Genomic DNA, 12,159 nt, shown 5'->3' with positions numbered 1-12,159 from the left:
AGCCTAACATGTTGAATTAGGACCATGTGGCCTTCTCTGACGGAGAAAAACTCACGGGTCACTGACTGTGTGGGATTGTGTTAACGATCCGTGAGAAGGTCATCATGGAAATCCCAGCTCAGGCTGAAGCAAAGGCTCCTTCATAGATGGAGTGTGGTGGGTTCTTCAATGACAGAAACGCAGCAAACGGTGTCACTTTTTTGTGTTATTGGACTGTTTTTATTTGATGCTAGCTGCAGCTTGTCCCTTACTGCACTGCTTGTGTGTAATGACAGAAGAGCTTCATATTTATATCTTGGTCTGCGGCATTATGTGTTATTAAAAACACTGTTTAAACTCTTAACTTTCAAATGGTTGTCCCTGATTTTGGTAAAGAACTGTTCCTGTTATGCAGTCTGCCTCTCTGTTTAAATAAATGATTCCCGTAATTGACCGTAAGTGAATTATTGACCAATTGGATTAGTACCCACATTATGTAAGACATCTTAGCTTATAGAGGTCTTGCCAATGGGTTTCCTAGTTGGAATATTATAAATGTTTCATGAAGACCGTTCCACAGTGTCAAAACATTTCTTACTCAGAACTGTGTGTATCTGTTGCTGGGAATTCTAGCAACTGCACAGAAATGTACAATGCACAGGTGTTCTCAATAGCAGATGAATATTCAAATACTGTACAAGTCATTTGCAGTTTTGGTGATAGCATATCTTTGCCTTGTGAAGTTTTCGAAATGAACATTTGAAAGCAGTGGTTCTCTGAAACCTCAATTTGCCACCCTTTTGTACATGTTGTAACAGGATATTTAAATGAAATACCTTAGAGTTATTTGTACTTGATGAAAATCAATTTCCATAGTATATTTTTTGTATGCTGAATAGCTCCTTTGCAATAGTCTTGTTTATATAGTTCACCTGTTCGTTCTACAAGAACTTAGTTTAGACTTAATTGTTGGATTAGTGCTGATATTTTACACAGGCACATCAAATGTAAAAGTTTTAAAAGTGCAGTTTTATATCTTAAGCGCTATGAGAAGCCAACATTAAAGGTGTTATATAAAATGTTTATTATCTAGCATCATCCATTCAAACAAGCATGCATAGTATGAAAATCTCTTTTCAGCTGTATATTGGACAATGAATTAGCCAGAGCACTTGGACCATGTCTCATGGTTTTGTTTTTCTTCCAAGGATAGCTATCCAAATACCTGAGTCATAATGATAAGAATAGACAAAATTAAAGACTATATTAAGTACAGTAGCATAATAGATACTGTTTTCAGTTACTTATAATGACATTAAGTTTTGGCTGGAGACCTAAATTAAACATCTTTTTGAAATAGCAGATTCACTCATGAATTCCATGGCTCATTTTGAAATTTTGGCAAAAAAAAGGAGCCCCCCCTCCCAAAAAAAAAACAACTATTTTTTTGCTTTCTAAGGCATGGTTGTATCTTTTCAAGATAAGGCTGACACAGTGTTTTCAGAAGTCGGCATTCGTTGGCTGTCAACACTCAAGATTCAGATCAGGACAACAAGATCTTGCTTGCTGTTGGATGCATGAATCAATCACAAAATCTGTTTGACAAGTGAGGAAAGAGGAGGTGAAAGACCACAAAAGGCCACAACTCAGTTCATCTGTAATTTTCTTGAAAAATAAAAATGTATATCCTAAAAAGGAGCAGCATCCCCTGATTAATATGTTCTTCAAATATCTCTTCAGAGTTTAGTATTTAATTTCTGAGCTCCGGGTTTGATTATTTGTGTTAGTTTGAATGGGCAGTATACAATAGATAACGTGTCCCTCCCTGTCCCTTTAAAAGTATGAAGATGTGTATATTGAGGAGAAGTAAATGTGTCCTGAAGGGGAGTTAATGTGAATGTCTCGCTGCAGTACAGTACTGTCTGCTGTGTGCCAGCCTGCTGAGCCTCTCTGCCAAACTGATGAGAGAAATCGCAAGCCCTGATGCATTTACAATGCAAACCAGATAGCAGCACGCAAAGCACCACCTACACAAACAGCCGTATCTGGCTTTTCCTTACACAAGAAGATAGTTTATATTTCATGGTATGTCAAAGCAAGCAGGGTGGTTCTTCAAATGTGGGGAAAACAATTTGACACCTAACACAAAAACACTGTAATTATGGGTTTTCTTTGTAACTTCTGAATAGTTTATTAGAATTACAGGCCGCTTGTTATTGTTATCTTTTTAATTTGGGGTTAAAATTGGATGAATATTCATTAGTCAATTTTGACTCTTTTCTATTTAGATTTTTATCTAGTGAATATCTTTGAGGTAGTGTGTTATTCAAAGACTCCCCTTTTGTTTTGGGTAATAATTGAAAAGAGTGTAATATCAGTTGTCACATTGTAATTGTCCCTCTCACACACACTAACTTAAGCACTAATTTTGAGTAGAATTTTAAAGTGAGCAAAATTTCAATAATCAATTTGTAATTCAGTTACAGAGTTGGAGACATGCCCTTGGTCGTTTGTCTGCGATTCCTGTTTGACTTGACTGTTGGCTTTCTGAGAAGGAGGGGTGTTTTCGATCTTTTCTACCCCTGCAGCTTTTTCCATCAAGGACCTGGCTATACACCATCAGGATCAATTATCAGAGAACAGCTGCGCCAGTGTGGTGGTTAATATATTAATTCACAATATCTAAATTCAAGTTTTAAAATAATACTAAACTGCCATAGTGGAGGAAAACAATGAACCCCCCCCCCAAAAAAAAAACAACTTAGTAATAATCACTCTCCAAACTCATATTGCGAGTGTTAAATGCAACGCAGTAGGTGGGGCATCCTCTGATTAACTGTGAAAATGAACCTGAAGGGAAGAAATCAAAGTTGTGTAAACATTCCTCTTAGTTTTCCGGTGCACTGCCAGGGATATTAATGAGCCCAATTCTTAAACCAAAGCTCATATAAAACTAGGAGGAGTTTTCCTTCCTTTTTTGATAAAGCAGACTTTCAAAGAAAAAGTCTGTGTGTTTAATAAGCCTGTATCACCTCTGCTGGCACCAGTTTGTGTTTGAGACTGAATGAAGGCTGCATTTCTATTTACAGCCAGTGAAGTTTTTTTTTTCTCTCATTTTTCTTGCTCTGAATGCTTAAGTACATCTTTCCACTCTGAAAACTGTTCTGTCCAGTTGTAGTACATAGCACTTAGCATATTTTAGGGGACTCAGAACAAGAACATTATTTCATTGCCCATTTAATAAATCCAGGTATGTACTCTACTGACCGGCTCAGTGTACATTGTTTTTATATTAATTTCAATTTAAAGTTTTTTTGAGCGGCTACCGGTATCGTAAGACATATAGCTGTTTTTCGGTCTGTCGTTGCACATCTTCAAGAAGTCAACTTCGAATCAAAACCTTCTTAAAAAACACCAAATTCGAGGCCTTGTACTTGGTGTGTTTCTGCTGGCAGAAGAAGGAATGTTCTAACAAATGAGGGGAAACATCCAGTGGTGGGTTTGTATTTTGGCACAGGCGACTGAGTCAGAACTGCCTTCGGATGTATGTATGCCTTTAGCCAGTGGTGAATGCTTTCTGTTGCTATTACCTGGGTGACAACTCACTTCCCCTTGCCCTGTCTGCTTCCTCTCCTGCTTACTGTGGTCCTACCCGTTAAATGCAAAAAAAAAATGGGGGCAAATGTAAACAAGGTGCTCCTAACATGAGTTGCGGTATCAGGGAAGATGAGAAGAGGCCATTCAGTCCATCTAACCCCTTTGGTAGTTAGTAATTAATCAATCCAAGGGTCTCATCCAGTTGTTTCTTTCAAGAAGCCATGGTATCAGGTTCAAAAGATATCCCTGGATAGCTTGTTCCATTCTCCCACAACCGTTTATGGAAAGACATACCTGCTGTTTTCAGGTTTAAAAGCACTTTCACGTGTCTCCTGCCTTACGTTTCACTGTTCACTCAGGAGGAAGTCCCCTGGATCAGCTTTGTCAGTGCCTTTGAAGGTTTGGAATGCCTGTGTCGGGTCCATTCATAATCTTCCCTGTTCAAGACTATAAAAGTTCTGTTCTTTCAATTTGTTACTGTAGGACATTTCTTAAAGCCCCAGAATGCATCTGGTTGCTATATTTGAATTCCAAAGTAGCAGAATCTTTTCTATAAAGTGGTGGTGACCAAAATTATGCATGGAATTTAAAATGAGGCCATACTAGTACAATTGTTAAATAACATCTAGCTTTTCTAGAATATGCAAATGTGTCAACATAAACACCCAAGTCTTTTTATAAGTGGCCTTCTATGTTGGACATTGGCACAGACAGGTTTATCTAGGGTGTAATGATTTAGTTTTTTTATATTTGCGGGGTATTAATTACTTTCTGACAGCAGTGGGATTAAGGGAAGCTGTTACCATACCTGGTCATCTAAAACTATGGGCTTTTCCGCAGAGACTCTTGTCAGATCATGACATTTATGGCACCCAAGATGCCACTGCTGTGAAAAGTGGAGAAGTATTTTTGTTAAAGGTGCTGAAAAGTTTACCAGTCATCCAGGGGGCTATCTGTTATTTAGTCCTTATTATTTAATGTCTGTAGGAACTCCCACAGAGGTTATAATGTAGACGCAGATGTGTAACATAGAGGGCACTTTTCAAAGCTTTTAAAAATTCTCTGGGGAACAGATTCCAAAAAACGAAATTGAGATAGCAATGGGCCCTTCCTTTGAAAAGTTACACATTTGAAATGTATGTGTGTGTGTGTGCTGCTGAGTTTAAAGTACTGTAGCTCCCTGAAGAACATTTTTTCTGCTCAGCATGTTTCTAAATTTTACACTTCTGTTCACTTTTGCAGAATTGCAAATAACCCAAATGCAATTAGACATTCAGGTGTTTTGTAAGCAGAAGGCAGTAGTAGTGGTGAAAATGTGTCTGTTGTGGTGTCCGTCTTCATCATGTTTCCAGTGTTTCAAAATCCCAAAAGACAGAGATTTTCCCTTTTCTTTGGTGTAATTTAGTAATTCTCTCCTCTGACCAGGGACTGCAGTTTTCTTATCTTCTTGTACAATGGTGATGTAACTGAGGAGTGTGTGATTATATTGAAGCATTTTGTCAGTAGCTCCAGGGAATCTTCAGGACTACTATTATCTTGTCTTGTACAGAGAAATGTTCAAATTGGTGGCTCTCATCACCTTGCCCTTTCCCTCCCCCTGCTCTCCTCCACAAACTGTACGACTTATTGTACTAATAAATAAGTGTACACAGCCAGCTTTCTAGAATGTTCTGACTTATGTTTAAAAGAAGCGATGTTGATTTAAAGTTTTCTGATTACAGATTTGTTGAGCATTAGATGTGCTCATTAAGTAATTTAATTTGAAAGACTCTTGATATATTTAAGTAGCAGTCAGTAAGTGGTTTGTGTGGAACAGGAGAGAGGTGCCTTTCAAACTGTCAGACTAGCCTCATCTTATGGTTTGTCTTGACTGGCTTAAATAAATACACATAAAATTTGTAAAATGTAGCTTGACGATGTTTTCTAGAAATGGAGTTTCATTTCATCTCTTTTTTTTAGATATGTAATTAATTTAGATAAATCATTGATCAAAAGGGTGCCAAATGTTTCTGTGAATGGGATGATATCACGCTCTGTTGTTTCTATATGATCTACGTATGATTAAAGTTGTACTTTTCAGTCCCCAAACAATGCAATTTTACCTTTTGTTTATAAGAACACTTCCAAAAAGGCAAACAAGGCTGCCACAGCTCAGCTTTGGACAATACCGACACCGAAAGTGAAAATCAAAATGAAGCGTCTGCAAACGTCTGCTGTTTTCAAACACTGAACTTGCACAAACACTCTGCTGTGATCGTACCCAGGATATGGCGAGTAAAAAGACAGGAACAGTTCTGAAACTCCTTCAGTGCTATTAAGACTAAAAAAGACAGAATCGTGACACCTCAGTTACTTTTTTTGTTCCATCTGTAACTTTCTGAGCTTTGCTGCACCTTAAAAAAATACTCCAGAATCCTTTTCATACTTATTACCCAGGCAGACTAGATTATAAAGGTGTGTAGCTAGACCATGAAACCACAGGGACATGCTGATAACTGGCACATCATAGGCAATTGTGCTGCAAGTGCAGGGGTTTGTTTAGTGCTTGACAGATTTTTGCACATTTCCATTGCTCTCCAGCATGCCTTTTACTGTCATTCAAGTCTAGCATTCAGGAATCTAGGGCATGCCTGTAACTGTATTACATTACGGGTCTATTTCTGTACTATACAGGCAGGTTTGTTAAAGCACTCCCTTTTCTGTGTGGAGTCTGAATGATATTAAAGGGGGAGAGAGATTGAAGCCACAATGATTTATTGAGGTACTGCGCTGAATCGCTAGCAAAATCCATTTGGAACATTTTTGTTTTTCCTTGTCGGTTTCTTTTTGCTAATAGAGTTAGGCTGCATCTTCAAAAGCTTGCATAATCGGCATATTACCCTATATTATTCAATATTTCAGTTCTTGCCTTTTGAAAAACAAGTAGCGCTAATAAAAAAAAATCTTCATTTGTGTTCATGGTTCTGCCACGTCTTGGCTCACTCCACCTTTTTGTAATTTGTACACGGTGGTATGAAAAGGGCTTAGTGTTTCTAAGCTTTTATCCTTCTACCACAAAGGTAGTTCAATGTGGCGTACTAGTCTGTTTACATCGCTGGAGGTTTGGCTTGGTGATCGTGCTGTGCCAGTTGTGTGAATTTTGCTGGAAAACAGACTTCATTTGTGCTGCTGAAGCCCAGAGGCCTAATCCTGCTCCGTCCGGTCTGGGGGAGGAATGCAGTGTATCAAGTAGGGCACGCTCAGTAGACCTGGGAACAAGCAGGCATCTTTCGACAGGGTAGGTGGAAGCATTTCTCCAGCAGGCCTGCTGTGTAAAGAGGTTGTGAGCCGTCTTTGTTTGTGAACAGGGCAAAAGCTGTGTTATGACAATGGATGACAAAGTGTCTAATGACAGGTACGGGCCAGGTGATACATGAACTCCCCTGTCTGGTGTCCCTTGTTTAGCTCATACCGAAGGGTCAGGGTTGAAGGTGCTCGATGCATGTTCTATCAAGGCCAAATCAAAACATGCAGTGTTAAAACAGGTCTGAGAGAGCTGTTTTTTTCTTTTTAGAATGAATAAAAAAAAGTTGCTTTCTAATGGTAAGATACAGGCTATACATCGGACAGAAATCGGAATTCAAGCAAGGTCTCCTTTGTTCGTAGTCGGATGTGGACAGTGGAATTTGATGCCAATAACATTGGCTTTACAAATTATGAACCGAAGAAGATTCCCATTGAAAACAAAAGGCACCGTGTCGGATTTAAAAGAAGGATTTCAGAGATGAGCTTGTGATATGCCCTTAGGCCTGTACTTCAGAGTCTTATTCAATAATATAGTTGTACAAATATAATCTACTACAGTCGTAAGTACAATTCAGATAAGACCAACATCAACATGTTTGTCAAACAAGTTATAGCCTATTCCATGAAAGCATTGATCAGACACCAGCCTGCTATAGCACAATACTCGACAGGCTCTCTAATACAAAATACACAGGGTATTTCCTGAATCTGACAGATCTAATTATAGATGATAAGAAACAGTATTAAGGTGACACATGGTCTTATCTCTTCTGAAAAATCAGATTGTTTCCTTCATTTTCAGTTTGTGTGACCTCCAATGTAGAGATTATAATGCAGCATTTAGTGGTTGTTAATGCACTACAGAGTTCTTTAAAGGTGTGCAAGCCTTTATTTTATACTTTGCCAACCTGTTCACACTGCTAGCAGGAAAACCAGCTGCTTTTAAAAAATGTCAAGGAATGCTGCTAGAAAAAGCACTGTAAAATAGCATGTGTGTGTTTGCCAGATATTCAATACTGCTTACTCAGGTCTCCTGCACTCACTGGAGAGAAACCTCTCTATTGTAGCCTGAGTGTAGTGTGTGGTAGAATCCTTTATCCTTGTAGTAACATAATCTCTGGACAAATTGCACTTTAATTCCAGTTACAGTATGAATATAGACTTGGCTGTTAAATGCACTGTTAGTCTAAACTGCAGTTTGACTTTTATATAGATGAATGTCTTTGAGCTTACAGTGAAATAGATACATGCTGCAGGCAGTATATTGATTTGCCATTCCCCTGGGTCCTTTAGAAATCTAGAACTGGACTTTTACTGGGGACGCACGTCAAACAGGAACCTTGTTTGTATGTTTTTAAAAAATATATATTTTATAGCTACACTCGGTATTCTTGATTGTAGCAAGAACTGTACACAAGCATGCTCACAGTTTTGCAATTTGCAGTTGAATCGAATCTCTATAGTGTGGATCGTGGAGTGACTTCTTTTATTTTTAAATTTTGTTCATGCTTAGCCAATTTTCCTTTTAACCTATAAAAGGTTTGTACAACTCAAATTTGGATTAGTGAATCAACATTTGACATAGCTAAAAATTGTCTTTTTTTGTGTTTTACTCCTGTGAAATTGTTTTTCGTTTCATGTTACATCACTAAATCAAATTCAAGTGCTTTGGCTAGGTTGTTAAGAAATCTGGACAACAAATGGGATTGTAACTTGTTCCATTTGTTTATAAATTGAACTTGTTTTTCACAGTTAGCTCAGTTTTAGTATGGTAACCAAGGGGTTTTGCGAGCAGAACTGACTGTACAGTCTCTTGTCTCAAAATTGTGCAGATGATTTTGCAGAAGGGTTTGCACAACCCTTTTTGAACAGAAATGGGGAATAGCTGTATTACTGCCCGATGAGATTTCCCTCAAGCAGATAGCGCCTTTTCAGAGCGCACCAGTGAGGTAAAGTGCTTTTCAAATTTCCTGACTGAGCTTGTAAAACACTGGATCATTTCACCAGCACAATTGAGAATAATTGCCAGCAAGGAAGAACTTGTGCTAAGCGGTGTGCCCTGCAGCGTGCTGATTCCACTGTCTTTTATTTTAACAGAAACCTGAGCCACAACAAGCTGACAGCGATCGATCAGGCTGCCCTCTCCCGGCTCCCCAACCTCCAAGAAGTGTAAGTATCGTAGGCCGCCAAGACTCTGCTCAGGAGTCGAAGAGAGAAAAGAAAAAAAAAGCTTAATGCACGCTTTCCTAGCTCCGGTGTCATCTTGTTAATTTGCATCAATGTGTTTGTCTTTTCACGGGTGTGTTTTCATAACAGCGTCACTTTAAGAAAATCAATTGGCCATACACAACTAACCCATTAACATAGTACAAAGCGGTTAAAGATTTTTCTCTAATGGACTACATCCTTTCTCCTCCACTGTGCACTCTGCGTGTTCTGTTTGTTGGCAGTGATTATATACTCATGATATTAAGTGGTTATATTTTAGCAGATCTGTGCATCTCCATTGTAAATGCATGAAAACAGCTGACCTACGGGGGGTGCCCATTTGCCTTAGTTTGTCCGCCTTATGTTCAAAGCTGTAGTAAAAGCCTGGACTGAAATGTAGCTAGCTACACACAGCCGCTCGACCTCTTGCATTTTTTTAATACCTCTCACAACCATCTAGTTCTGTTAGATTGGATACTGTAACCCCCATGGTTTCATGTACCAGACTTTGCAATGAGACTAATTGGAAGTTAAGAAGTGGTTTGCTATTTTAAGCTATCTCCATTAAAACTTGACACCAGGCAGAAACCTGGGCTGTAAATATTTTATACTGAAAAGCCCCGTCTGTGACCATTCAGGAGAAGCCTTCTTTAAAAGCAAAAATGTTAGTCAAAAAGTACACCTAACAGATCTTTTTATTTTGGTTCTTCTTCTTATTCCAGGATGGCCAATTATTTTTCCCATTCTCTGCAAATTAATTTGGAATAGCCAATTCATTTTCGTTCCCAGGTGTCTGATATTCCCATTTTTGTGTCATAATTTTACCATTAATGGTGAGGAGTGGTGCGAGTGGGATTGCTGTGCTACAGTTGAAAATGTTTTGAACACCTTAAATAACCTAAATGTTTGTTTTCCCTCTTTTTTAGACATTTAGAGCACAACAAGCTAACAGCCATTCCATCATTTGGAACTGCCTCTTCTAAGATCGTTTCCCTGTATCTGTAAGTAAGCTTTATCTAACACAGTACCAGTACTTCATGAATATTAATGGAGTGAGTGGTAACATAGGAAGCTGTAAGACTGCATGTCCGTTCAATTTTAATTAAAGCCAGAAACACACTCTAAGAAACTTCTGCCTGTTTTAAGGGGTTTGTTACAAATCATTCACGAGTTTGTTATTTGTATCAAAATTGTCCATGTCACAAATAATTTAATGTATTTTCCTGTTGAGATAGAGGCAAGAATAGACAGTACTCTGTATGTGCCTTACAGACATTTTTATGAATTATTTTTTTTTTAAAAAAGGCCTGTTTCTAAAAACTGTAAATTCATGCCATCTCATTTCTACTTCAATATTAGCATGGTTAGCTTAGAAAGATTTACACATTTGAAGCAATATTCAATTTTAAAATTAATCTAGATGGAAATATGTTTTCCCTCTTGAGGCTGTTTCTTTTTTCTGGTGGACGTTATAATATGATACAGGATTCTGACTGCATTGTACATTCTGCTAATTACCTTTTTTTCTTGCATTTGTTTCATGTGGCCTCCTGAAAGTGGGATTAGAAAACCACACTGAGTGACAATAAAATATTTGTTTTGTTTTTTTTTTGCTGGAATTATGCTCTGCTTTCAGCCTGGCCTGTATTCAAATCAGCGCACCTGGAACGAGTTTAGTGTTTACAGTACACAGGATTGCCTGTTCTATTTCACATGGCCTGGAGATGCCTTTCAGTTTGCCATTAACTCTTATTGTGTTGTGAGACACTGGGTTTTAAAGTTATAGTGTTCAGGTTCAGACTTCGAAGGGCTTATATACGTTGATGCTGTCGTGCTGTATACAATCTGTAGTGGGTAGTGGTTCACTCTGATGTTGTTTATTCCTTTTCATACTGTAATTGAAACGGTTCCTGAAGTTCGGGACTACGGGTTTACTTCAGAAAAGTGGGTCTTTTCCTGGTCAAAACTTACTGACTCTTATGACTTTCTTAATAGCTTTGCTCCTCTCTCTTTCATCTGCCCTCAGAGGGGCATTTAGCCAGAATTGACTTGAATCAGATTGACTTGATTTAAAGCCAAAGAAACAATTCGATGCACAGAATTCCATTTTGTTGGCAGAGTGTAAACTGGTCTGGTGAGAAAAACCTGTGCAGAAATGTATGAATATACACAAAAAATATCTTTAATGACTCTATATTACTTTGTCAACATTGACTTTATTTCCCATTTTATTTCTAAACCACTTGAAACATTTGGTTATGTTTGCCTCACGATGTCATAATGCAGCCTCCTCTTTTGTGTGTCAATGTGAGACTGCAAATCTGGGTTTCGTTATTTGGATTGGGAGTTTGGTTACAATTATATGAACCTGGTATCCAATGGGAGCGTGCGCGCTGGCATCTTGGAATAAATGTATTGCCCTATTTGGGAAATGTAATCCCCAGGCATGTGCATGTTCCTCAGCTGCAATTCACTGGATGAGTTTGGTGCTCCCAGAACAGACTGGGCTTGCTTCAGAGGCATGATTGAACTGCCGTCCTCCTGACATGGTGACGTCTGTAAGCCATACCTTGTCGCTCTGCGGCTGACTTCTTTTCCTGTCGACTCATTCTCATGTGTTGCAGAAGAATTCTAACTTCTCAGTCAACCAGAAAAAGCCACAAGTTGTTATTGCCTAGTAACACCAGAAGACCTCTTGAGTTCTGTTTCAGCTATTTATTTTCAGGTGTTTTCACCTTCTGCAAGTTCCAGACTCCCACAACCCTTTGTGTAAAGAAGTGCCTCCAGTTTTTTAATTTTCTATGCTTTTCCAGGCAGTTTCCTCCATGTATCATCTTAAAAAAATAGATTATTAAAACAAAGCTGGAGTTTCTGTAATGAAATTTAATACTTACCCATTTCTTAGCACTTTAGAATTTAAAGGCATACTGTTTGACAAAATGTATTTTTAGATCTTAAGGCATAGTTACACATATAAAAAATTTTAGACAGAAAAATGCTCATTATAGAAGTCGAGTGCTTAGAGCGGTGCTACACGGAACAAAATCAGAAGTGAGTGGGCTTTTTTTGGACTGGTTTGATGCCTGTTGC

The 12,159-nt window shown here is 38.3% G+C and overlaps 1 protein-coding gene across 1 annotated transcript in view; it reads left to right on the top strand.

The window, feature by feature from the left end:
* Positions 1 to 12,159, top strand: part of lrig1 (leucine-rich repeats and immunoglobulin-like domains 1) — a 54,793-nt gene that overhangs the window by 14,051 nt on the left and 28,583 nt on the right. Inside the window, exons 2-3 of the mRNA XM_006630651.3 lie at positions 8,959 to 9,030; positions 9,996 to 10,070. Of these exons, the coding sequence (XP_006630714.3) occupies positions 8,959 to 9,030; positions 9,996 to 10,070 (147 nt within the window). The remainder of the gene's footprint in view (positions 1 to 8,958; positions 9,031 to 9,995; positions 10,071 to 12,159) is intronic.

Source organism: Lepisosteus oculatus, chromosome 4, assembly GCF_040954835.1.
Source record: "Lepisosteus oculatus isolate fLepOcu1 chromosome 4, fLepOcu1.hap2, whole genome shotgun sequence".
Lineage (NCBI taxonomy): Eukaryota > Metazoa > Chordata > Actinopteri > Semionotiformes > Lepisosteidae > Lepisosteus > Lepisosteus oculatus.
This window is presented reverse-complemented; position numbering and strand designations above follow the sequence as displayed.